This window comes from Metarhizium acridum, assembly GCF_019434415.1.
Source record: "Metarhizium acridum strain ARSEF 324 chromosome Unknown scaffold_568, whole genome shotgun sequence".
Classification (NCBI taxonomy): domain Eukaryota; kingdom Fungi; phylum Ascomycota; class Sordariomycetes; order Hypocreales; family Clavicipitaceae; genus Metarhizium; species Metarhizium acridum.
In genome coordinates this window covers 2,136,392-2,159,445 of record NW_027094041.1, presented here as the reverse complement: position 1 = coordinate 2,159,445, position 23,054 = coordinate 2,136,392, and the positions used below count along the sequence as shown (strand labels likewise).

General features: G+C 53.5%; 7 protein-coding genes across 8 annotated transcripts; 4 read left to right on the top strand and 3 right to left on the bottom strand.

The window, feature by feature from the left end:
- Positions 1–1,568: 1,568 nt before the first annotated feature.
- On the bottom strand, positions 1,569–5,206 carry J3458_020033 (uncharacterized protein; the record flags this gene model as incomplete). Its single annotated transcript, XM_066121833.1, has 5 exons — positions 1,569–2,957; positions 3,024–3,306; positions 3,361–3,792; positions 3,879–4,264; positions 4,320–5,206. 5 exons carry the CDS (start codon positions 5,204–5,206, stop codon positions 1,823–1,825), a joined length of 3,123 nt encoding a protein of 1,040 aa, XP_065973450.1. The 3' UTR covers positions 1,569–1,822.
- Positions 5,207–6,277: 1,071 nt separating this feature from the next.
- On the bottom strand, positions 6,278–7,848 carry SSU72_2 (RNA polymerase II subunit A C-terminal domain phosphatase). The gene is made up of 2 exons (XM_066121832.1): positions 7,206–7,848; positions 6,278–7,140 (listed from the first exon to the last, which is right to left on the bottom strand). The coding sequence occupies exons 1-2, from the start codon at positions 7,313–7,315 to the stop codon at positions 6,483–6,485; spliced, it is 768 nt and encodes a 255-aa protein (XP_065973449.1). The 5' UTR covers positions 7,316–7,848; the 3' UTR covers positions 6,278–6,482.
- A 2,207-nt stretch (positions 7,849–10,055) lies between these two features.
- Positions 10,056–12,951, top strand: NBP2_2 (HOG (high osmolarity glycerol) pathway protein). The gene is made up of 2 exons (XM_066121831.1): positions 10,056–12,318; positions 12,407–12,951. The coding sequence occupies exon 1, from the start codon at positions 10,630–10,632 to the stop codon at positions 12,139–12,141; it is 1,512 nt and encodes a 503-aa protein (XP_065973448.1). The 5' UTR covers positions 10,056–10,629; the 3' UTR covers positions 12,142–12,318; positions 12,407–12,951.
- Positions 12,952–13,089: 138 nt separating this feature from the next.
- MCR1_2 (NADH-cytochrome b5 reductase) lies at positions 13,090–14,672 on the top strand. Its single transcript, XM_007815567.2, has 3 exons — positions 13,090–13,227; positions 13,311–13,677; positions 13,751–14,672. Exons 1-3 carry the CDS (start codon positions 13,183–13,185, stop codon positions 14,317–14,319), a joined length of 981 nt encoding a protein of 326 aa, XP_007813758.2. The 5' UTR covers positions 13,090–13,182; the 3' UTR covers positions 14,320–14,672.
- Positions 14,673–15,256: 584 nt separating this feature from the next.
- J3458_020029 (uncharacterized protein) lies at positions 15,257–17,020 on the top strand (the record flags this gene model as incomplete). Its single annotated transcript, XM_066121830.1, has 2 exons — positions 15,257–16,571; positions 16,642–17,020. Exons 1-2 carry the CDS (start codon positions 15,748–15,750, stop codon positions 17,018–17,020), a joined length of 1,203 nt encoding a protein of 400 aa, XP_065973447.1. The 5' UTR covers positions 15,257–15,747.
- J3458_020028 (uncharacterized protein) lies at positions 15,593–20,366 on the bottom strand. 2 transcript variants are annotated; one of them, XM_066121829.1, is made up of 5 exons: positions 20,156–20,366; positions 19,579–19,939; positions 18,978–19,522; positions 17,546–18,921; positions 15,593–17,487 (listed from the first exon to the last, which is right to left on the bottom strand). In XM_066121829.1, exons 1-5 carry the CDS (start codon positions 20,164–20,166, stop codon positions 17,378–17,380), a joined length of 2,403 nt encoding a protein of 800 aa, XP_065973446.1. In that variant the 5' UTR covers positions 20,167–20,366; the 3' UTR covers positions 15,593–17,377. The 2 variants fall into 2 exon arrangements, with proteins under 2 accessions (XP_065973446.1, XP_007813756.2); XM_007815565.2 differs by having other exon boundaries at positions 17,191–17,487; positions 19,579–20,366.
- Positions 20,367–21,479: 1,113 nt separating this feature from the next.
- Positions 21,480–22,642, top strand: J3458_020027 (uncharacterized protein; the record flags this gene model as incomplete). Its single annotated transcript, XM_066121828.1, has 3 exons — positions 21,480–21,777; positions 21,983–22,289; positions 22,353–22,642. The coding sequence occupies exons 2-3, from the start codon at positions 22,040–22,042 to the stop codon at positions 22,640–22,642; spliced, it is 540 nt and encodes a 179-aa protein (XP_065973445.1). The 5' UTR covers positions 21,480–21,777; positions 21,983–22,039.
- Between the last annotated feature and the right edge of the window lie 412 nt (positions 22,643–23,054).

Below are 23,054 nucleotides of genomic sequence, written 5' to 3'. Positions count from 1 at the left end.
GGTTGTGGAGTCTGCTTCAGCTCTTCATAATGCTCTCCCGTCACCCTCGTGAGTGCTCTCCGCTAGACCGTTGACAGAGCCCCGGTCAACACCAACCACTCACGGCTTCAGTAGCTTCCTGTTCCTGAACTTCTCCTCTTCGGCCCTGGGCAGCTGGAGCGCAAGGTGGGTCGTGGGCTTGGGCTAAATCTCGAAGGTGGACCTTCTTCACGTTTCCTGCCTGTTGGATGAACAATCTTTGACGGCAGCTTCTGGGCATGGAGCGAAGGCGCCTATTTTATGCTGCCATCTGGTGCAATGGCGGCATAAAAGAGCCCGCCATCCATACTGACTTGTGTTTGGTGTGCCGCCGGTGTAACGCTCAAGTCATGGATGTCAAGAATATGCGACAAACTCGACCATCTGCTGGCCTCCAATTGGGTCAGTCGTCTCAGGAGAGTCTTGATACATTAAGCTCCGTGTTTGGCTTCGGAAACAGAAGATCAGTCTCATAGTCGTCCCATCTTCATCCAAGACTCGATCGATCTAGTCATGACTTCATTGTGATACCTACGTACCTACCTAGGTAGGTAGGTGCCTACTTAAGTAGGGCAAGGGATGTGGTCACGTGACTGGAACAGCTCGCCAGGCCCAAATTGCATACCCGTCAGAATGTTTTGGCTTTTTGGGGTGTGAAATAACTACTCTGCATTGTCACAATCAGGCAACAGGCTGGGATCACAAAATTTTTGATCCACATGAGACTCCCAAAGACGGGTTGGCATGGCACCGTCTCATAGGCATCTGCTCCATGTAGTGTAAGCCCAAAGTGGTTTACCCATGGTCCTTTCTCTCGAAAACTAAACTTTCTACTTGTTGCTCTTATATTACATCGACAACAACACAGCCTGCCAAGGAGCTCTGAAAGAACCCGTCTTTTGGTCTTGGCAATCTTCAGCTGTGCTAGGCCTCGCAGGGGAGTACCCGGTGCTCTAGCCACACAGAGCCATTTATGGATGAAATATCAATCTATTACAAAAGCCCCTCTTGACACCCAACCAAGCTGGTCGAAGCCATGGGACATCCCTGCTTCGAGCCGATGCCATCTGGGCCCAGGCCAGGGAAGTCCCCATTTTCAGTCATCCAAGTTGCCGTGGGCTCCGGATAGCGCGTGGAATTGCTATTCGATGTCTTTTAGATGCCAGCGTCTTGAAGATATCTTGATGCAGGAAATGCCTGTCCGGCTCTCTGTACCGCTTGAATCAAGGTTTCACCAAGGCACATCCCATCAGCCTGTTGCTGGATGAGCTGGCAAGGAAACACACCGCAACATTGTCTTTCGCTCATTGGCTACGACGACAAACCCAACTTGACTTTTCATTGCCCTTGCCCTAATACTAATGGTAAAGCGAGGCGGTTTGGAAGGCTGTGCCCTATGCTTGGAGTCTCGGTCGGACAATTGCCACAGAACCATATGCAAGCAACATTTACACTCCCAAGAGCGGCATCGCGGAGAAACTGGTAGCGTAGAAGACAAACAAGCTATTCGCCAAGCTTTTGCGGAACGGGAGGCCCGTACGATCTTGGGCCCTTGGCGTTCGTGAGATCCTCTATGTATCCAGCCGGAATACGACACATGTGGCACCCGAGACGTTGCGACAATGTCACATTGCACCCGAGTGTTCCGTAGGGTCACACAATTCTAGAGACCTTTGTGAAACGCAAATCATGTGTTTGCGTTAAGAGCTGCATATTGGAATTGCAACGCGAAATATCCTTTTTACTTATCAAACGTGGGGCAGGTTTGATTTGGTGGTGGTTATTGTGGCCTCATGCCGGTCGCTCAAGTAGCCGAAGCAGCAGCACTGGACCTGGATATTGGTTTCTCGACGGCGAGCTTCTCTGTGTCATCTTCGAGATCAACGTCCCCGTTGCCAGAAGTAATGGAGGAGCCATAGTCCACGATACCTACTAATCTACCCACAACACGCGCCAAAGCCTCAAGCTCATCGCACACCAGCGCACCGCACACTTGTGTTAAGAGGTAGACGCGAAGTTCCGTGGTCAACGGGTCATGTATCTTGGAGCTGCCGAAGCTGCCGCCGCTGGTACCGCCGACTTCGCCTCTTCCGGATCGATGGCCGCTCCTCATGTATCGCTCTGTGGTGCGATCATGCCGTTCCTCGCGGAGATCTATCATCCTCAAGGCCAAATCTCCATGCTTGTCCGAATACGAGTGGGAACGCATTGAGTTGCCGTCGCCTCTTGATCCCCCGTTGGCCCCAATTCCCGACTGCAGCATTCGATTCTTTGCTGGCTCGTCATATCGAGGCATTGGAATGAAAGGCGGCAATCTCTGACCCGAAAGTAATGCGTTTGACAACATAGTCAGCGTCGAGAGGACCATATGATGTGTTAGTTCTACTTGTTGCAGAACTTTCACGTTTGGCTGCCTCCCATGTTTATCCGCCGCTTCTGCCTCGGCATCTGAAGCTCCCGCTGGCTGTTGTTCAGTACTCTCAGTGTCGGTGTAGGTCTGCTCTGTCAACGGTGCGGATGCTAAAGCATAGCTCATCAGCATCAGATATCCCGTGATGCGGGTGTTGCGCGCAAACATCTCTTCGTACGCCTCGGTTGGAAAATTGCCGCCTATGCTAGGCTCCCATCGTTGCCACATGATGTGGGATTCGATGGAGGAATCAAGACGCATTACTTTACCGAAAATCTTGCGGCGAACTTCCACAAGGCGGCAGGTGGCTGCCGTCTCTGAATCGCCTGGCCCAGCTCCCTCCTCGAACTGCGCTTCCATTGTCGAACTCAGCACACTGAAGTAATTGCCGAGTAAGTACATGACTGCTGACAAATCCCGTCTGAGCCAAGTCCGGTCTGTCAAGGCGCAAGGGAAAAACGTCCAAAAGAAAGCAACGAGGCTTCCTCCAGCGATGACGGCGAGCCGGTACGGGCCCAGCAGGTATATTCTACAAAACGTTGCATTAGCCCTGAGGCCGCATTTCAAGTAGCATAGACCGTAAGGGAGAGCTTACGGATAATACGGCTGCCCTGAACGAGTGGCTACAGCTTCGCCGAGCGTCCTCACCTGTAGCTCATAGCCGACAATGACGAGCTGAGTCGTAACTGTGATGATGACGGGAGATGCAAGCCGAGGAAATTTGATGAAGTAGTATTCGATAAAGATGAATAACCAAAGGAATACAATGATACCGGGCGTCTTTTGGTCGGGAATATACCATATGGCGAGTGACGAAACCATGGCTAGAAATGTGGCGCCCACTCGACAGAAGAAGCCGAAAATAGACTGACCAGAAGCTGTGAAAGTTGTGTCAAAAACTGAAAACTCGGGCTGGTAGATATGGGACATACTGAGTGTCATGCCCAGAGCAATTGTGAAAATGGCCCATAACAGTCTCTGCTCTTGAAAGAAGCTTTGGGTCTCCTCCAAGAAGGCCAATATGCTTACCGACATGGCGGCACAGGCGACTCGAAATCCAAAGGCTGATTCCTTGGATCCCAAGACGTTCGAGATCTTGCATAGTCCGACTCCAATGTGCTGCCAGGTCCCGGCAGGAGGAAGACGTTCGGGATTCTTCTTTTCCCAGTAACCATCTCCGTAATAGTCGTCATTCGTCTCCAGGACGTCGGAGTTCTGCGTTGAAGCCGAGTCCCTTTTTCGCACGATACTCTTCAGCCATCTCCACAGCCGATGTTTGGAAGGCAATATCAGCTGTTTGTGCCTCATGGTGCCGTCGCTGGCCTTTTCGTCGGCAAAGACTACAAGGCTCTGGACTGCCTCGCCTGCAGCAAGCATCAGCTGCTCCGAGTACAGACTCGCCAAGAGCTGGGGCTGATTACTCGCAAGGGCATCGTCTTCGGCCATCGACAGCCGCTCGCAAAGCCAAGTTCGGAGGACGTTACCCTTTGCATATATACGTGGCCGATTCTGGTGTTGACCATGGCACCAAAGCGTTCATCTCCTGGGTAGATCAGCCCACCGTGTCCCTCAACATCAGCATTACAATGGCTGTTTCCACTTTGTGTCATGTTCCGCGACTTCTTCGACTTGGGGAGGATCTCCAGGCAGATACCGGCATGCTCGAGACCCTGGTCGATTGGTTCCGCGAGGAGCTGGAATGACGTGTGTATTTTTTCAGCAACTTGATTCCATACTTGTGTCTCTGCACTTTTCTCCTCGCGCTGTCCGTCGACCTTCTCGCGTCCACCAAAGTCGTCTCTCTCCAAGATCCTTATGCTCGTGCTGATCGCCACTCTACTGCTGTGAGCTGCGTTTCAAAGCTACAAGTAGGGAGCGTGGAAAAACTCACAACGGAATTGTGATGTTATACATGAGCGTGAATATATCCGCCAGATCAGTAGCGTTGAGCTTTCCCCAAGCCGAATCTCTCTTTGCAAAGACCATGTCACCATATAACTTGCCGGCCAGGCGGCGAATCTCCCCGACCGTCTCGGACAGACGAGTGGCTGTTGTCGCAACTCGGCGTTTGGCTTTGCCTCTTGCCGTCACCATTTCCCTCAGCCGCGCGTTCTTCATTTTCCGCGGGACGTCTTGTTTCCCACCGTGATTTGAAATCGCGTCCGTGGTGCGCTCCTCTGTTCGTGCCAAGGCGGAAAGCTGCTCACCTTGTAGACGCACCATCTTTCTCAACAAGCCGATCAGCTGTCTGAATTCTCCCATCACAATCATGCGGCTGCCAAAAGGGAAGATGAGGAAACAGACACCCGCAGCCAACCCCATTCCAAATAAATTAGCCAACAGCAGCTCCCTGACAAAGCGCGTAGCTCCCATGGTCGTGCCAATCGTAGGGCCTGCGGTCAGGCTCGTATTGACCAAGATGCTGTAGATGACAACAGGTAGATTGAAGGAAGGCATCTTGGCCCGCACGAGGTTCGCGAACCAGATATTAACGAATAACCACACGGCGCAGACGGCCGACTGGGACGAATTATACGGCAGCGGCATGCTTACCGCTCCCTGCGCGGCGGATGGAGAGGAAGTATGAATGCGCGCTTGGACGGAGGACCAGACGGCCAGGAGGGACATGGCAGACGCAAGGCAGATGAAGAGCACATTTAGGATCAAGCTCTGGGTGAACTTGTCTCGGGGCAGGATCGCGACGGCGAGAACGGATACGATGGGTATGAGATACCCCTGCGTGGTGAAGTAGGAGGATATCGCGGTTGCCTGGTACATGGATATACCGACGAGAGGGGGGATAGAGCCCCTGATTGAAAAGCGACATTATTAACTAAGAGAATGCTTGAGGAGAGAGACAGGATTTGGCTTCTGACTTGAGCATTACTATCAAGGTGGGCAGATCCAGCCCGGCCTTGTCTAACACGCGTCGCAACATGGTCGGGGTAGCATTCTGCTCTTGGCCCGTATCGTCGTCAACCGTGCATGGTTCCCGTCTCTTAGATGACGAGCTCGGATCGTTCGGCTGGTGGTTTGGGCTTGCCATGGGGTCAAGGATGTCCCATGAGCGGCTCGTAGCATGAGTGTTTTGCTGCCGTTCGATTCCTCCTCCTGGAGCATCACCATCGTCGGCACAGGAGCTGGGATGCGGGAGCAAGACATGGCCACGGGCCACGCCCCGCGATACGCTACAACACCACCCGAGCCGTGGCGCCGGTTCTCGGCCAGTCCCATTTCCGCGCCTGGCCGCGTGGCACCAAGGTTCTGCTTCGGCAGACGTGGGTTTCATCATTCAAGGACTGCCGGCGCCTCGTCGTTTTGCTCTGTGAACCCGTCTGCCATTCTGTGGCAATCGCCGTGGACTCTTCCAGACCAAAATTAATAAAGAGAAATTAGATTGACCATATTTAAGTAAAGCTTTTACTATAGGCATAGCCTGTGGGCGCTGCTAGGTGGCTTTGTTTCCAGCTGTCCCAGACAAGCGCGACGGTGCTCCCGTACAGTCGTGAGGTGTTGTGATCCGCAAGAACATCGTTGGATACAGAACGGGAGGGCGTCCAATATCCGTCACGCTTTCGTTGACATTGACCTCGGTGCTGCGAGTGCTGACGCTGCGGGATTGGCGGGAACAGCACCAAGGTCAATATGATACCAAATTAAACCACCAGTTCCAAATGGCCGAAAGGTTAGCATGCCCAGAATGAACAAGCGTGTCTGCCAACTAGTGCGCGTGGCTAGAATCTACATGTGGTGCGCGAGACCGATCTGCCTGTCATCGTCACTCAGTGGTGGATGGCATAAGTAGATCGCTGTTCAAGAAGCAGAAAGAGATGCGAATAGCAGAAGCATGTCGCGACTTGTATTTTGTAGGCTTTCAACATGAGGGCTGAAATGTGGAAAACTTGTACGTGGGATTACCAGTAGACACTGACATATATACGGATTTGATTCTACAAGGCGCATCGTAAGATATAAAAGGCTCGAGCAAATGAGAAGCCTGCTTATGCTCAACACAATAAAAAGACTGAGCCCTCAGTCAAGTTCAGTCTACCGCCTAGAACCATGCCAAGGTCCACGTTGACGGCAAGTTTGGCCATCTCTCCTGCCAGGCACCCAGTATTTCAGGCACCCTCTCGTCAAAACTAGCTCGGCTCGAGGCATTCCCGCTATCAAAAGCCGCTGCGCCAATTGCCGCCCTCTCTTCCCTGGCTGCCGCATTGAGGGAGTTGGCTAGATCCAGAATCCCCTGGCCGCCAATGTGCGCCTCCTCATGGTTATCCTTTATGTCCACGTTAATGACGTGAACGGGGCGGTTCAAGGGGGACCCTCTGCTGAGAAGGTCATCGATAACGGCGTCCCAGCAGCGTTCTTCGCATGTAAAGACGACATCTACAACGCCGCCTTCTGTCCCATCGCTGCCTTTGTCGGTGGAGTGCTGAAGTCGGGGAATACCTATGGCCCAATCCTGCCAGCGCTCCGGCCCCCACTTCACACCACGATTTCTATCCAGCATGTTCAGGATACCGTTGGCCTTGTACAGGCGTCCGTCCTTTGATTCCAGCTCCTTGTACATGCTGTCGTATGAGGTTTTGTTGAACTGGTACACATTGGGCTGTGTGATGGTTGGTCCTGGTAGCCGGACTAGGGATCCGGTACCAAAGGATATGACTGGGTATTCGGCTAGAGATAATCGCAGGTGAGCTTCCATAGATCTGAGAATTTTCATTAGATGCTGTCATGTAATTCAATTGGCCTGTTGTCGTTTGGGGATTGCTACCTGTTTTGATTACTCGCACACACGGTACAAAATTTCAATTTGTATCCGCCGGTATTATCTCCAGAGCCATTCTGGTTGACAGCATCAGCTGCTCCGTTTACAACTTCCATGTTGACTTGATACCAAGAAGTAACTTCTGCAGAGAAATCAAGCCCAATTGCCCCTCAGGCACATGTTCCAGTGCCTCAAACGGTTTGCTGGCATGCAACGTCAGCATTCATGTACACATCTCCATTAGGCATTGCGTCAAGAGAAAGGAGAAATGTTTATTGCCAAGGATCAGATATGTAAAGTTGCGTATAAAATGTCTTTCAACATGGAAAGTTCAGACAGCTCCAATAATTTGGAATCATCACAAACAAGGCCAGCCCGACAAGGCTTCAGAACTTTCATAACTGACATACCTGCTTCCCCTAGCCAGAACCAGGCAAGTTCAAGTGCAATCGAATTTGGCGCGTCGCCGAGGAGTTTCCCGAAACCCCAGCAGGTGCTGCATAGGCATCATCTGCTCCGAGTGTTGCACCAGGGTGGTCAGTCGCGCCGTGGTTGATGACGGTGGGTGGTGATTTGTCCCAAACAATTGGAGCTTTGTAGTGAAAAAGCTAGACGTGTGGTTTGTGTGCAGTGCGAAGGCTGGAAGCCCAGTCGGCTAAACGCCGGCGGCTGATTGGTGGGTCGAGCAGGTGAGGCAGGAAGCAGTTTGGCAGCTTGAGAATTGAGATGAGGGAGAAGAAGATTGGAACGAACTGCAGGCGGCCCACAGCAAGGAGTGAAATGAGTGGAGAGGACTGTGATTGGCTCGCGGCCATGTGCATGACCTGAAACAAATCGACGGCCCCATGTGGACCAATCAACAAATTGCCTCCCGCTCTTAATGATCCGGGGTCCAAAAATAGACTGTGACTGATCATTTCGGTCGAGTTGGTTCGCTTCGGTCGATTACCAGAGTTGAGCTTCCTTTTTGCCACTAAAGTGCTCATTTTCGATGCAAGGACAACGTAAGCCCGCCGCTTTGGAAGCAGACATGCTGGCTACTACTAGCATTGTTTTGCTTTGATCGTCATCCTGCGTGCTGGGATCTAGGCCTGACGCTTTCACTTTTCACTTCCAGGGTCAGGCTGCATCGGGGGACACGCATGCATGGCGCCGTTCAGCTATTAACTCGATCTCGACATCAGAAGCAAAAATAAAAGGTTAGAGCAATTGCTCGTCAAAAACGCATGGCATCCTATGGACAGCGTGTTCGCCATGATCTCGCGAATTTTGCGTTTCAGCATCATGCATCACGGAGTACTCCGTGTTATGTACGTACATCCCGATAAATTTGAAAGTCAGCCCAACCCTGCCTCACGTGGTCTCGGTAGGGATTTTTGTCGGGATGCCCGTCCCTCCTGGACCCTGCTTGGCGTTTCAGTGAGGACCGCCAGCCCTCGTGCCGCTCCAGTGGCAATTTCCTGATGAGACGTCTTGAAGGAAGACGAGAATTGCGTCTTTGATCTTCCAATCGACAGTCGGTGAGCTTGCAGCATGTCGTGATCTTCAGCTGTGTGGCGAATCATCAAGCGAGCTGAGGGTTTCAGTCTTGCCGGCAAACCAACAAGTTTAGACAGCAGTTCCCACTTGTTGGACAGCATGGATGTCTATCAAAGCGAGTGCAGCTCATTATTATTTCTCCATCAACGTCCTTGGAGCCGCCATAGTGGGACCACGAGATCGATCCTGTTGTGTATGTAATGTAACTATGTAGTAACTACGTATTGTCGTTCTTGGCAAGGATGGTCGTTGGCATCTCGATCAGATGGGAGAAGACGGAGTAACTACCTAGGCAGGTGGTCTTCACATTCGATGACCTTGCAATATGGGCATTGTGTCTATCAATTTCGAAGTTTCGGCATACAAGACAGGCGCAGATTTGTGTCTGATGTTGCACTACCATCTGCAACAGATGTCGTAGTCGAGGAAGGATCCGAAACCTGGGTCCCGTGAGCTGGGTGTCACAAAGCAATCGTTACTGCAATTTCGTCATGAGCCAGGGACAGGCATCCGAGATGAGAGAGGACGCGGAGGTGGACGTGGACATGCAATCGAGGGTGAGTTTGCAGGTCGACTTGGGCTCCGGGGCGACTGGAGACGAAATCTATTCAACAATGGTTGCCAAAATGGAGGGCCAGGCTTATCTAGCCTGTCGCGAGGCCACTTGCCAAGAAGCTGATGAGTTGGCCTTTGTGTCTTTGGACCGTCGTCTACATGATACATCAGTCAGCATCAGTGCCATTTGGACATGTGCGTCCAGATGTCCCGACTCCCCCACAGCAGTTGGAGCCGCATCGTGGTCCTGCACATTGCACAATAACCAGCTGGCTGCTCGAGAGGACATACATACACAATTGAGTACCTAGGTATGTAACTTATGGGTACGCACCTGACACGATGCGGCCGTCCAAAAAAAGATGTGAATAAGCGTCTGGTCTGTGGAGGTGGGAACGCCCGGCTAGACGAGGGCGCAGCATTGAAGGGCGCCTGTTGGGTTCAACTTTGCTGTGCGAGTGTCGAGGCGGTGCCAATTGATGTGCTTGGGCGGGCGCTGGGCACAGGCCACTGCGTCTGGCACTGGTCTGCTTGGTCCGTGCCCGGGGAGGCCTGGCACTCTGCGTCTGGAGCACCTCGGGCGCCTGATGACGGGCGCCCGTTGGCCAGCCTTCACTAATTAGACCACTAATTTTGAACTGTAGAATCTTGGGAAGCCCCCAGTGCCAGGGCCACCAGTACTTGAGAGCAGTCTGGTCTGGTTGCCATTAATTAACATCGAGCCCGTTGGCGGCTTGAGTCGCTCCTTCCTTATCCGCTGGTGTCCTCCTCAACTCCCTCTCTCCATGTCGGTTCCCTACACTCGAATCTCCCAACCCACGATCCTTTTCCCGACCGCGCGCTGCCTCGCTGGAATCGCCTTGCTCTACGCCACCCCCAGCAATGAACAGTACCGGCGCGCCTCCGTTGTTTCCCTTGAATAAGTAATCTGCCCGACTCCATCTAGGCAGTCACACCGGCGAACCTTCGGGCCTGGCACTTTCACTCCTTGTCCACGCCTTTGCCTGTCAAAGGCCTGCGCCTAAACACCGACGGCTTCCTTTCTGTCCACCGCCTGACCGACTCCCTCTGCGATATTCTTCACCATCGTACCGAAACCATTGCTGCAGCTCTGCCTTCACAAGACGTGCAACATCGTCGCCTGGGCCCCGCCTGCGGGGTCTCGTCTCGCGCGGCTCTGCAATCCTCGACAACGGATACTTCAACCAGACGTTTCTGAGGACTCCTAAGCCCATCCTCTGGCGGCTATCGTATTCTTTGAGCCTCGTAACTCGTCACTCGTCACTCCCTTGGCTCTTGTCAGCTGGCCCCCTTCCCCCTGCTGCCGTTGCGAGGAATGACTGCGACCGCCACCATGACGGATGCCTCATCCTCCCCAATTTCGCAGCCTCAAGGCTCGTCCCCTACGGCGAATGCAAATCATCCCGCCTTGCCGCCATTGACCACATCAACACCGACGCCCTCGCGCCGAAGCAATCTCCCCCGGCCAATGTCGCATGCCTCTAAGAGCCGCTTGTCGCAGTACTCGTCGGGATCCGTCCCTTCGAGGTCGCGCCCAGGCTCTCATATGTTTCCTCTGTTTCCTTCTAGCCTATCTTACACCTTGGTGAGGGACTTCGCCTATCCAACCGCCCATCCGATGCACTTTGGTCCGCCGCCCGAGCCTTCGGGGCCACCTTCTGGCCTGACCACCCCCGCGAGCGAGACCCGAAGACTGTCTGATCCTCCTGCTTCGTGGGAGCCGCGAATGCCGTGGGATTCATGGACCTCGGATGGTTTCAGCCGCGGCCATGATATTCCCCCAATTCAATTCGGGGACGGTCCGCCGTATAGCGAAGACGATGATTTGCAGAGTCCAGTTGTTGCCACCCGTCACCGTAAGCACAAGTCAAGTTCAGCAGCACTCGGTCAGAGCAGGGGGAGGGCTGGCCGAGAAGGCGACATTATGAGCACCTCCAACTACGACAGCGAGCGGGGGTACTATCTTGGAACAGGCGGAGATGGGAGTGAGCGTTACTATGTGACCCATGGGGGCGAGGCGAATGGTCCAGGTGGCGAGTACGTGACCTATCCTCCTGACCAAGCACGCCATGGCCATGGTTACCATTATCCTCAACAAGGCCATCAGCGCGACTGCGGCCGGCCTGGCTCAGAGAATTCTAGTTCTCCATCATCATCCGGATACCACGACATTGACGAGTCTCGCTATTCACGAGACTATCAGTTCACCATTACTTCACCCGACGAGGAGTTTCACGGTAAGGCCGTGGCTTTGTTCGATTTTGAGCGCGAGAATGAAAACGAACTGCCACTAGTTGAGGGCCAGATCATTTGGGTGTCATACAGACATGGCCAAGGCTGGCTTGTCGCTGAGGACCCAAAGACCCAAGAGAGTGGACTGGTTCCCGAGGAATACGTACGATTGCTGCGAGACATTGAAGGCGGTATGAACAGCTTGACTGGGCACCTTGTGGATGGCTGCATATCCCTGAACGAAGCCGAGACTCCCACACAAGCGGAACATAGTGGCAAGGAACGGCAACCATCCATCACGTCTACCAATGGCTATCACCAGCCGATTGTGTCTGTTTTCTCAACGTCCAGCAAGGATTTGAACCCCTACCCCACAGGGCAGTTGGGAATTCAGGCGGGGCAGACGCCTCCACAGGTCATTCATTATCACGGACAACGTGGTGGTAGCCAGACAAGCACGCCCACCATCCCCCAACACAACGAGCCCGGAATGGCTCGCGGAGAAAGCCAGGATTCAACCAATGATGGTGAAGCTGGTAGTACGCCAGTCCAAGAACATCCAACGGCTAGCTCTAGTCAGGCGGCCGCTCGGTGAAGATAGATTCTCAAGCGACGTTTCTCATATATCTGCATCGGGACTCAAACGTTTTAAAGGCATCAAAATAATGCCGGAGACTGCAACTACATTGCTGATGAGGTTTGGCTTGCACATTTTTTGTTTAATATTATGAGGCACGTGCTTCGGCGGCTTATGCTTATATATAACAGCCATGTAAGTAGGTAGGACTTTTGTCTCTCTCGGCGGTAAATGATCTGTTATTGGATCTCGTGATCAACTGAGGCCTGACCCTGCAATCTAGAGAAGAGACGAGGAAGTGAACAAAGAACGGGAAACATGCAGCCACAGATTGGCAACGGACGACGGGTAAAAAGGTGGATAGCGGGTATCAGTGAGGCTTCACATCATCTTTAAAGCGAGCCTAGGGCGAACTTGTATGATTCAGGATAATATGCATATTGCCTGTCACTATTTTGGTGGAGGCAATCACTTGGCTTCTCTCAGATCCCTTGTGATTCATCTTCAAGTATCGTGTGATGAGTAGGCTCCTATTGCTTGAACTTTGAATGTTGCGACTCGTCGTACTTGAGGTTGTCAAGACGTTCTTGCAACGTGCTCCGGCCACACATATACCAACATCTTTAGTCCTAGGTGCCTACCTAGGTAGGTCATCTTGTCTGGCGACTCCTCTTTTCTGTTGCATAGTACTCGGTACCTCGGAGGACCTGTCGGTCTACGCCGAGGTGTGCTCCGTACTGTCTACCTACCTACCTAGGTAGGTAGGTACTTGAGTACGGAATAAGTTAGTTATTATAACTCTTTTTGCTCCGTACGGGAGAATGCTGCTTATCAATCAACGGCGTCAGCAACCGCTGCAGAATGGTGGGCCAGTGTAGTCACGTGGTTGGCGTCATCACTGAGGCTTGCAGCCGCAGCCGCACCCGGCACCCGCACCAGAGCATGGCGTCCCTTTCTTGCATCATCATCCATTACCCTTTTTCCTCTTTGAGCCGCAGACTGTGTGTGTTTTGGCCAATTAACCTCAATTGAACCGACACCACTGAGCCGTGATCGAATATGTTTGCTCGATCTGCTTTCCGCGTGGCTCAGCCACTGAAGACTGTATGTGCGCTGTTCCGGTACTTCCATGGGGACACCCAAAGCCGGCAAAGCCGCTCACGGCATGGTTACTAACGGGCTTGCAGCAAGCTCGCCGATATGCGACTGAGACAACAACCAAGGGAGGATCCAACGCCCTGCCCTATGCTGCGGGTGCTGCTGCTGTTGCCGGAGCTGGATACTACTACTTGGGCGGAAGCACCCCCGTGGCCGCCAAGGCGAAGGAGGCTGTTCCTGCTAAGCCTGCTTTCACCGGCGGCGATCAGGGATTCGTCTCTCTGAAGCTGGCCGACGTTGAGATTGTCAACCACAACACCAAACGTCTTCGTTTCGAACTCCCTGAGAGTGACATGGTCTCTGGTCTTCACGTCGCCAGTGCCATCTTGACCAAATTCAAGGGCCCCAACGACGAGAAGGCTACCCTCCGACCTTATACTCCCATCAGCGACGAAGGTATAATAGAGACGCTCCGTCTTCTGCGGTCGTTGTCCTCATGACGTGCTAACGCCTCTGATTCCTGATGTAGGCGAGAAGGGCCACGTTGATCTCTTGGTCAAGAAATATCCCGACGGCCCCATGAGCACTCACATCCACGACCTAGTTCCTGGTCAGCGCCTTGACTTCAAGGGCCCTCTGCCCAAGTACCCCTGGTCCGAAAACAAGCACGACCACATTGCGCTCATTGCTGGCGGCACTGGCATCACGCCGATGTACCAGCTCTGCCGAGCCATCTTCAACAACTCCAACGACAAGACCAAGGTTACTCTTGTTTTCGGCAATGTGACCGAAGAGGACATTCTTCTCCGCCGCGAGCTCGCCGAGCTCGAGAATACCTACCCCCAACGATTCCGTGCCTTCTACGTCCTGGACAAGGCCCCCAAGGACTGGCAAGGCAACACTGGGCACATCTCCAAGGAATTGCTCAAGACGGTGCTGCCCGAGCCCAAGGAGGAGAACATCAAGGTGTTTGTCTGCGGACCCCCGGGCCTGATGAAGGCCATCTCTGGCCCCAAGGTTAGCCCCAAGGACCAGGGTGAGCTCTCTGGCTCTCTGAAGGACCTTGGCTACTCCCAGGAGCAGGTCTACAAGTTCTAAAAAGAGGATGGCTCGAGACTGGAACCGGCTACCCGCTGTACGATAGTAAATTTTAAAGTATAGATACAAGGCAACAAGACATAGACTTTTTATCTAGTCGCGCAGCATTCTGGCCGGCGGGATTTATGCACGCTATTCGAACTGTGAAAACATTTTGTCACTTGCACGATGCTGTCGAGATTGCTACCCCCAAGGCAAAAGGAGACGTGGCTAGGCAGGCTGTCTCTCCCATACTCCCCAAGACTGGCGGCACACGAGTTTAAAAAAGACACGGTCAATCTCCAGGATTGACTCTCACGTGGTGCTCTTGAATGCAGGCACCCTGCATCCTCTGCTCGACACGCTACGCGACGCCACGAGCGCATCGCTCAATGGATTTTCGTGTGGCGCCAGTCCTTACAATGGCCTGCGCTGGCCGTCGAGATGATTGACTTACGATGAGGCCGTCTATTCTAGACGACGGAGGCGCTTGGCCTCTGTTTGGATTCAACGCCTCTGCCGGCGGTAGTTTTGCAGCATTACCATGCCCGACGCGTGGTGCCTGCCGCCGTGGAGGCAGGATCGAACGAATCTGAACAAGGCTCTGCACCCTTTGCCGTTGAAAATGTGCACATGAATCGGCGAAGGGGTGCCGTGTAGATTCTGGTCAAGCCGAGATTAACGACGTGAGCCGCTATTTCACCATCCCTCTACTGTGCCAACTCCGGCCAGGATCTACACGACGAACAGGGAACAAAAGTGTGGTTTCTGCAAGAGATGGACGGCCAGGCCACGCGCTGAATTGGCCGCGCTTCATCACAAAGCATTGTCGCTGTGCGAGAAGACGGGGGGCGGCTGAAGCACCGGCGCGGGCTTGCATGTACGCCCAATGCCCGCCGCAGAGGGCGTTTCTGAGCGCTCAGAATGAAAGTATGCTCCTTGGCTTTTCATAGGGCTGAAGAGCTGTGTCTCGTCGCGTCGCAAGCATTCTTGAAGCTCTTGACACGGCTCAAAACGTGGATGATCCTTTAGACGTCTCGTGGCATCAAGGCCTCACCAGATGAGAGGCGCGTTAAGGGTATTGCGCCTATTGCTTTGTTGTGCCGCTATGCCATGCTGTAGTATGAGTTGGAAGATGCAACAAGTCAGCCGCATGTTGTGCAATCTTAAAGTGCAGAAGCGCAGTCGGGGCTCATGATGACCCGGCTGGTTCTTGCACGAAGCCACCACCATGAACCCCCTCCCCTGTCCGCCATAACACTTTGGCAGTAAGCTCGCGGGGGCGGTGGCTACTCTTTTTTTGTTCTCCTTGGTTTCTGTCCAGACGGGTAGAGGCTTGTTAGCTGTACGAGGGCCCACGAGGCAGATTTTCAATGGTTCAGCGCGAGATATTTCGAGCGGCATGGGAGAAGTCCGTGATGAGACGCGAGATGAGTTTTTCTTTGCCCCATGTGGCGTCTTCTTAAAAGGGCCGGGCTGGCCGCTGTGCGGGTGTGTATCAACGAGTCTGCGTATTTCTGTGTTTTCCTAGATTCTTTCCCCGGCTCAACAAGTGTATTTTGTGCGCTCTTCCGTCTCCGAAACGCCCGTGTTAGTCGTTCCCTCTCCCCCTCGACCAAGAACAGACCACGACCTCGGGCAGCACACTCCCAGACCATGGCCCTTGAGCGCAGACCCGGCCGCGAGCACATTCCCAGTTATTCCCGGGATGGGTCGCGATCCGCTTCATCCAGCTGTTCTTGGCCGTGGCCATTCTCGGCCTGTCGGCCTACACCATCTACGCAACCCCAACGGCCGCCGCTACCAACGGCCTGGGCCTCTTTACGGTGCGTCGGATTCTGTCAGGCTCTTCTTTCTTTTTCTTTTCTTTTTTTTTTTTTCCAAAATAATAAGTACCAACACAACCTTCTCCGTTCACCCTCCCCCCAGGCCCTCGTAACCATCATCGTCAGCATCTGGCTCGTCTGCGCGCACACCTGCTCGCCCCGCGCGTACAACTACTGGGCCGCCCTCTTCTTCGACCTCTACCTGTACATCTTCTGGCCGGCCACCTTCTCGCTCGCCGCCGTCTGGGCCGGCCTCATCTTTGCCGCCGGCACGGTCCGCCGCTCCGGGCGGTCCCCGTACAGCTTCTGCGATGACCACTTTGACAAGTACGACGATGCCGCCCACTACAGCAAGTACTGCGCCGGCGGCAGCAACGTCTACGGCGCCAACCACAAGGTCTTTGGCGGCGTGGTCGCTGGCATCGCCGGTCTCGGCGCCATCGAATTGTACGTGTTGGCGACACAGCTTGAGTCCTCATATCGTCTTGCTGACAAACCCTCGCGTTTTTTTTTATAGCCTGTTGTTCTTCATCTCGTGGGTGACGGATGCCGTCGTCATCTACCGGCACCGTCGGAGCGGCGGCCGCGCGCGGGCCGGTCGTGCTGGGTCCGGGACGGCGCCGTACCAGCTCCAGATGCAGCCGCAGACCGGGACTGACTACCACGCTGTTCCGCAGCAGGGCATCCCCTTCAACCAGCGCCAGACGGCGTACCATCCGCAGCAGCAGCAGCAGCAGCAGCAGCAGCAGACATTTTACCCGCAGGCGCAGCATTCGGCCCCCCAACATACGGGCAACGTCTCCGTCCAGGCGCATACGCCTCCTCCTTCGGGGGTTTATCCTGCGCCTCAGTATCCGCCTCACCAGCCTGCGGCTCCTCTCCACCCGACCTACTGAGTTGACAGGTGCGACGAGGCAAGATATGTACAGGTAGGTATTTTGAATTGGAAAGGGGAAAAGGAGGGGGATGGTGGGCGGTAATAAGTGCCCAGCTGCCGCCTTGTTACGACACAGAGAAAAAAAAAAAAACAGCGCAACTCTTGCTGATTTTAATTTCAAATAATAATTTAGAGATAATTGTCGCAATCCGACCTGCTGGCTAGTCAGGCATGTGTGGGACTTGAGGCGTTCGCATCTATGCTGTGCTATTAGTTTACACGGTAGACATGAATATAATTTGCAAGGCTCTTCGTTATCCAAGATCGCCACTCCCATTGTAACCTCAAGTTCATGTTCCACACCTGCAAGCTGCCATTATATGCTCTCCGCGGCCTTGTGAACACACCGATCAATGATGCCCGCCCACTTTAGACCATTAATGTAGTCCTTGGCATCGATGCTCTCTATCAAACCAGGGTACACGGCTATCATGAAATTAGCATGTCGAATCAGGTAAGGGACTGCACACAAAAGACTACTTACCTCCAGAGTAACCAGTCCACAGGCCAGGGGCAAACACTACATGCTTGAACCAACTGCGCTTGTCGAGACCGCCTTCAAACAAGAAGTGCCTCTCGAAGAACTTGTACTGACCATTGACCTTGGCAATAGTGGTCCAAAGCTTGATCTTGCCGATAATATTCCACCACGGAAGACCATCTCTCAACTTCTTGTTTGCCCACGCAGCGCGTTCGTCTAGCCCAACGGCTTTTGTGCGCAGCTTGCTTAGCGACGCACGTATCTTCCTGAGGCTGGCTTCAAACGCATCGGCGCTGCCTTTGGCGTCCTTGGAGAGCGCAGCTCCTCGCATTGCGAACATGGCCTCGTCCGTGGCTGGTTCCTCATTGATGTTGAGCTTCGCTTCCACCTCGTCGAGATATGTGCCTAGAGCATCGGCATACTCGGCGGCGCCAAAGGGAATCACAATGGTGTCCACCAGCTCGGACAGCAGGACGCCGAGGACTCTGGACATGGCCAGATGATACTTGAAGCCAGGGTCGCCGTATTCATGCATCCAGTAGAAACTGTCGTAGTTGCTGTGATAGTGATAAACGGGACTGTTGGGGCCGGCTTTGAAGCCCATATCAATGGAAGGGACTCCAGCAAAGTCTTGGAATGCAGTAAAGTCACTACCGCTGCCCATGGTACTGATCTTGCCATCCCAGACATCTCCGACAGACTGACCAGGAACGGTTTGGTTGGGCGAGGGAACTTTGTGCGTCGCGTCTCGCAAGACTTGGTTTAGGAGAGGAGCTGCGGAAGCTCCAAAGGATGAGCCAGATGCGGCGACATCAACGTTGATGTAAGCAACATTGGCATCGGAGAGCCATGGAAGATACTCCTCGACCCATTCGGTGCTGCCAACGAGACCGTATTCTTCGCCATCCCAGCTGCCAAACACAATGGTTCGGAGAGGCTTCCAACCCGCCTCAACAGCCTTGCCAACGCTGCGTACAACTTCGTTCAGCACGGCTGAGCCGCTGTTGGGGTCCGCAGCGCCACCAGCAATCCACGCATCCCTATGGTTGCCCACAACAATAACCTCGTTCGGGATTGTTCCATTGACGACGCCAATAACATCCCACTGAGGAGTGGTGACATACTCCTGTTCGTTGTGCAGGTTAAGGAGCACATGTTCGGGAGAAGGCCCAATGTTGTAATCTACGCCCTTGTATCCGAGTCCCAGGTTCCTCGTCCAATAGCTGCTCAGATCAGAGGCTTTTGGGCCATGTCCATTCAAAGCTTTGAGAATAGGAAGAGCGTCAATGTATGAGATGGGAATAGAGGGGATAGACGGTGTGGCATCATCGGTGGGCGCTCGTGGAACGCCGGGCTTAGACGGGTAGCCGGGGGTAGTTCTGATGTGAAAAGTGTCAGCAATCGTGGCAGAACTCGGTGCAAGCAAGGGACGTACGGGTCACCGGGACGAATGCTCAAGAACTGGACACTCCCACGCTGAACGCTACTCTCATGTCGAGCAGGACCTTTGGGGTATTGCTCGTATCCGTTGGCCTCAGTCTTGTCGCCATCATCACCAGGGTCACTGTAAATTACAGTACCAACCATACCTAACTCTTGGGCACGCTTCACCTTGAGCCCTCGGAAGATGCCGCCATATCTGGCAATTGCAATCTTGCCTTTGAGATCAATGCCAGCATCGACAAGGTCTTGGTAATCCTGGTAAGTTCCGTAGTTGACGTAGACAAACTGACCAGTAACGTTGCCGCTGGCAGAGTACCCGTGAAAGGTGGGAACTCGGGTATCAAGTGCAGTGGTAGGGTCCTCGTCCAGGACCGCCTCGGTCAGAGAAGCATCGAATGTCACAGTCCATGAATCGTCCTTTGTAGACTTCTTCAGCAGAGAGAGGCTGTGTTCAAGCGGGTAATTAATATACACATGGTATTCGGCGATGCTGGCGTCCACTCCCCAGCTCTGCCACTTCTCTCTAGTCCAATCGGCCTGGCAGAGTGTTAGCTAGTGAACAGCAGGGATGCGGGCGAGTCATGAGGCTTTACCTGTGAGAAGTTCTTGCCCGCCAGATGAGGGCCAGAGGTGTAATAGCGGCTCCATTCTTCAGCATGATCTGCAGTTGGGGTCTCCAAGAGGATCTTTTGGACCTCTTGGTGAGATAGGCGCTTGCCTTGCTGGTGTGAGTACGAGTAGTGGCTGTGGCGACCATGATGATGGTGGTATGGCCAGATGAGAAAAACGTGGGTAAGGAATGAGGCGAATCCGATTACGAGGAGACAAGTGCAGGCGATGGTGCAGAATCGCCGGCAAGTGTCATGGCGATATCTCCTCCGGGGCGGCGCAACACGGACCGTCTGGATCAACGGCGTCGACTCGTTGGCCATCTTTTCAGGCTCAGATGGAAATCTGGAAGATGATGCTTTCAGCGCTGGCCCATGAGATGGGAGTTAAAGCAAATGAAGACGGGAAATGGTCGAGGTGTGCGGCGTGGCGGGCTGTTGGATGGTGGTCATGGGATTGGTTCGCCACACCAGTGAAGGCAGCGGGATGCGGGACGCCGGGATGTGAGATGGCGGCACGACGATGCGGAGACGGTGATTGGGGGCCAATTTGTGAACTTACAACCTGCCCATTATTGACCAAATGACCCCCAATTGTGATATTCTTCGAGTAAGTTGTAGATGTAATGGAAAAAATCACGGCCTTTGGCGATGCTGCATGCCGGCCTTGATGGGGTTGTTGCGGAGGGCTGATGAGCTCGACGGGTCCGATGACGAATTGCAAGCTTGCAGGGTTCTGGTAGTTATTCAGCAGATAGCGGCGTCTGGTTGGGCGAAGGCTGCGGTGCGGCTGTTGCTTTGTCAACCTCAAATTGCTGAGACGGGCGAGTTGTCAAGCATTGAATGGGTGACAAGAGGCGAGAATTGAGACATCGGGTTGCCGACGGGGTTGTTCTGCAACATGCATCGACAGTTGCCGGGTCGCTCCTGCCTGTTTTGTACCGACGGAGTATCGTCCCCAACTCCGCATTGGTGCTTTCAGACGGCCAGTCGATGGCTCAATCTTGTCACTGCGGCTAATACTGCGCCAGCCGCGTGTGTATCGACTTTCATCTCGGCTCAGTCTCACACCATCGTTCTATTTCAACTTGGCCCAGGCTTGGAACAAAACCACAGCCCTGGCCCTGACAGCTCTCGGCCATGGCCACATACGCACATCATTTGAGATTGCCCATCTCGGTTGCTGCTCACCCGATGCGGGCTTGGTTGCCGCCAGTCTGCCATCCCCGATGACGGCCGGAATCAGCCCCGCCCGTCACTCTTCAAAGCACGGCAAGGCATGGGTCACGACTCACAATGCTACCAGACAGTCTTGGTCAAGTTCCTTGGCGCATGCTGCAGCTGAGGCGCAAGTCATCCAGCAACACACCCTGAAGCACTCTTGAAGTCAAAACCAAAGCAAAAACGTGCTAGCCCTCTTCTATACCACCGTCTACTCCGCACTCCGTATTTAAGCAGACTTCTTTTGCCCGTGGAACTGTCAGTACATGTCCTGTTGAGCTCTAACAGTTCCAAATCTCCGGGCAATCGATATCCAGAAAAGACCCTTGTCCTTTGGGCGTGTTTTACCTTCGTTCACTATGGGCCATCGTGAGTTGTGTCCATCGAGAGCCGGAATAGTACATCTGGTACTCAAATCTCGTCTCACCAAGTGCAAGTGAGAGAGGTCGTGTTCCCATCCCACCCAACCGCATCTGTTGACCCTGCTTATAATTGGCGCAGCAAGCCCTGGGTTTGGTGGGGGTTTCCAGGCGACAGGTCCGACACCGTTCGTGGCCCTGGCCCAATCTAAACCGACTTGACATGGATTGTGCTCGTCAGCGTTATTAAGCGTGCCCATAGTGATTCGTCCCTTAGTTGGTAAACTTCATTCTCGATTTTTCGTCCTTAATCTCGGGCTCCCTTGCATCATCTGACTAGCGGTGTGTATAAACTGTGTTATCATCGCTAATTAGTATTGTGCGTAACGGTGTCTGCTAGCTGATGGGTAATCAAGATTCAATCTTCCGAGTCTCACCGTCAGTTCCACACAAACAGACTCTCCCTCACTGCGCCGCGACGCCACGAGAAGGGCCGCACCATTTGTCTTTATTTCGCAGCACCTAGCACCCAAGAACATGAGTGATGATGACTTGCACACGCCACCGAGGCCAAAGCTACCATGGCAGCAGTTGACGATTTTAGGTAAGGCACGACAGGGTAGAATTATGCGTGAGGCCGAAAACCACCAGACGCTTTTACGTTTCCTTGCTTCATATGTTGAGAAGGAAGGAACGAGAGAGGCACCTTCCCGCAGACCGGCTTCGACATTCGACAGGCTGGTGTACATCACAAGCTGCAACTCTATTCTTCCAGCCCGTCTCCCTTCCGTTGCTAACAGTTACCATAGCTGTTGCAAGATTTGCTGAACCCATCGCCACAACATCTATATCCATACCTTCCTCAGATGGTCCGCGACTTCGGCGTGGAGGAAACAGAAGTCGCAAAATGGGCCGGCCTTACGTCCGCCGTTTTCTCAGTCTTCCAGAGTTTCGCTGCGGTGCCTTGGGGGAAAATAGCAGACTCATGGGGCAGGAAACCAAGTCTGATCACTGGCTTGGTTTGCACCATGGCCTGCTTTATTGTATGGGGAGTGTCGACCAGCCTACCCATGGCCATTACCGTGCGTGCCATCCAGGGAGCAAGTAATGGAAATGGTTCGTCTCTTCGGGTCTACTGCGTATCATCCAAAGTTGGGCGTAGCTGACAGTCCTTTTCAGTTGGAATTATTCGAACCATGGTGGCGGAACTTGTGCCCGAGAAAGAGCTCCAGCCAAGAGCATTCTCCATCATGCCCCTTGTCTGGTCATTGGGCTCAGTTGTCGGTCCAGCATTTGGCGGGTTCTTTGCAGACCCTGCCAAACAGTATCCTTCAGTGTTTGGGGGTGTGTGGTTCTTTGAGAAATTTCCATATGCTCTTCCCAACTTGATTGCTACCGTCTTCTTCCTCATATCTGTCACTAGCGCGACGCTTTTTCTCAAGGTATGTTCTCGGCCCGTCAGTTGCTAAGCCCATGTTCTTTTCAAGTAACCTTCTCACCACTAGGAAACACTTACTGCGAAACGAGATGAGCGAGACTGGGGGCTGTTATTCGGCAAGCGTCTTGGCCGAGCATTGAAGTGGAACAGGAGACGGGACAGGAGACGTAGATCCTTTGTAGACGGCGAGGCAACCGCCCCTCTCGTCCCCAACCAAATTCGGCACAAGAAAGGACACGACTCGTCAACCCCAGGATCCCTGGAGATCTTTACGCAGCAAAGCAGTCTTATTACGCTGGCATACTTCTTCCTTGCCTTCCACTCTGTCGCCTATGATCAAAACGTCACAGTCTTTTTAAACTACCCTGTCAAGGAGCACACTCCGGAAAATACACGACTCCCCTTCTACTTCAATGGCGGATTTGGCCTGGAGTCGGGGAGGA

Excerpts from the sequence above, each read along its gene's own strand:
- MCR1_2 (XM_007815567.2), top strand. The coding sequence starts at position 13,183 with ATGTTTGCTCGATCTGCTTTCCGCGTGGCTCAGCCACTGAAGACT. Across the intron at positions 13,228-13,310 it reads TGGCTCAGCCACTGAAGACT|CAAGCTCGCCGATATGCGAC; the intron begins GTATGTGCGCTG and ends ACGGGCTTGCAG. Across the intron at positions 13,678-13,750 it reads TACTCCCATCAGCGACGAAG|GCGAGAAGGGCCACGTTGAT; the intron begins GTATAATAGAGA and ends TTCCTGATGTAG.
- SSU72_2 (XM_066121832.1), bottom strand. The coding sequence starts at position 7,315 with ATGGAAGTTGTAAACGGAGCAGCTGATGCTGTCAACCAGAATGGCTCT. Across the intron at positions 7,141-7,205 it reads TGTGCGAGTAATCAAAACAG|ATCTATGGAAGCTCACCTGC; the intron begins GTAGCAATCCCC and ends GAAAATTCTCAG.
- J3458_020028 (XM_066121829.1), bottom strand. Across the intron at positions 18,922-18,977 it reads AGCATTCGTCCCGGTGACCC|AACTACCCCCGGCTACCCGT; the intron begins GTACGTCCCTTG and ends TTTTCACATCAG. Across the intron at positions 17,488-17,545 it reads GTGGACTGGTTACTCTGGAG|CCGTGTACCCTGGTTTGATA; the intron begins GTAAGTAGTCTT and ends ATTTCATGATAG.
- NBP2_2 (XM_066121831.1), top strand. The coding sequence starts at position 10,630 with ATGACTGCGACCGCCACCATGACGGATGCCTCATCCTCCCCAATTTCG.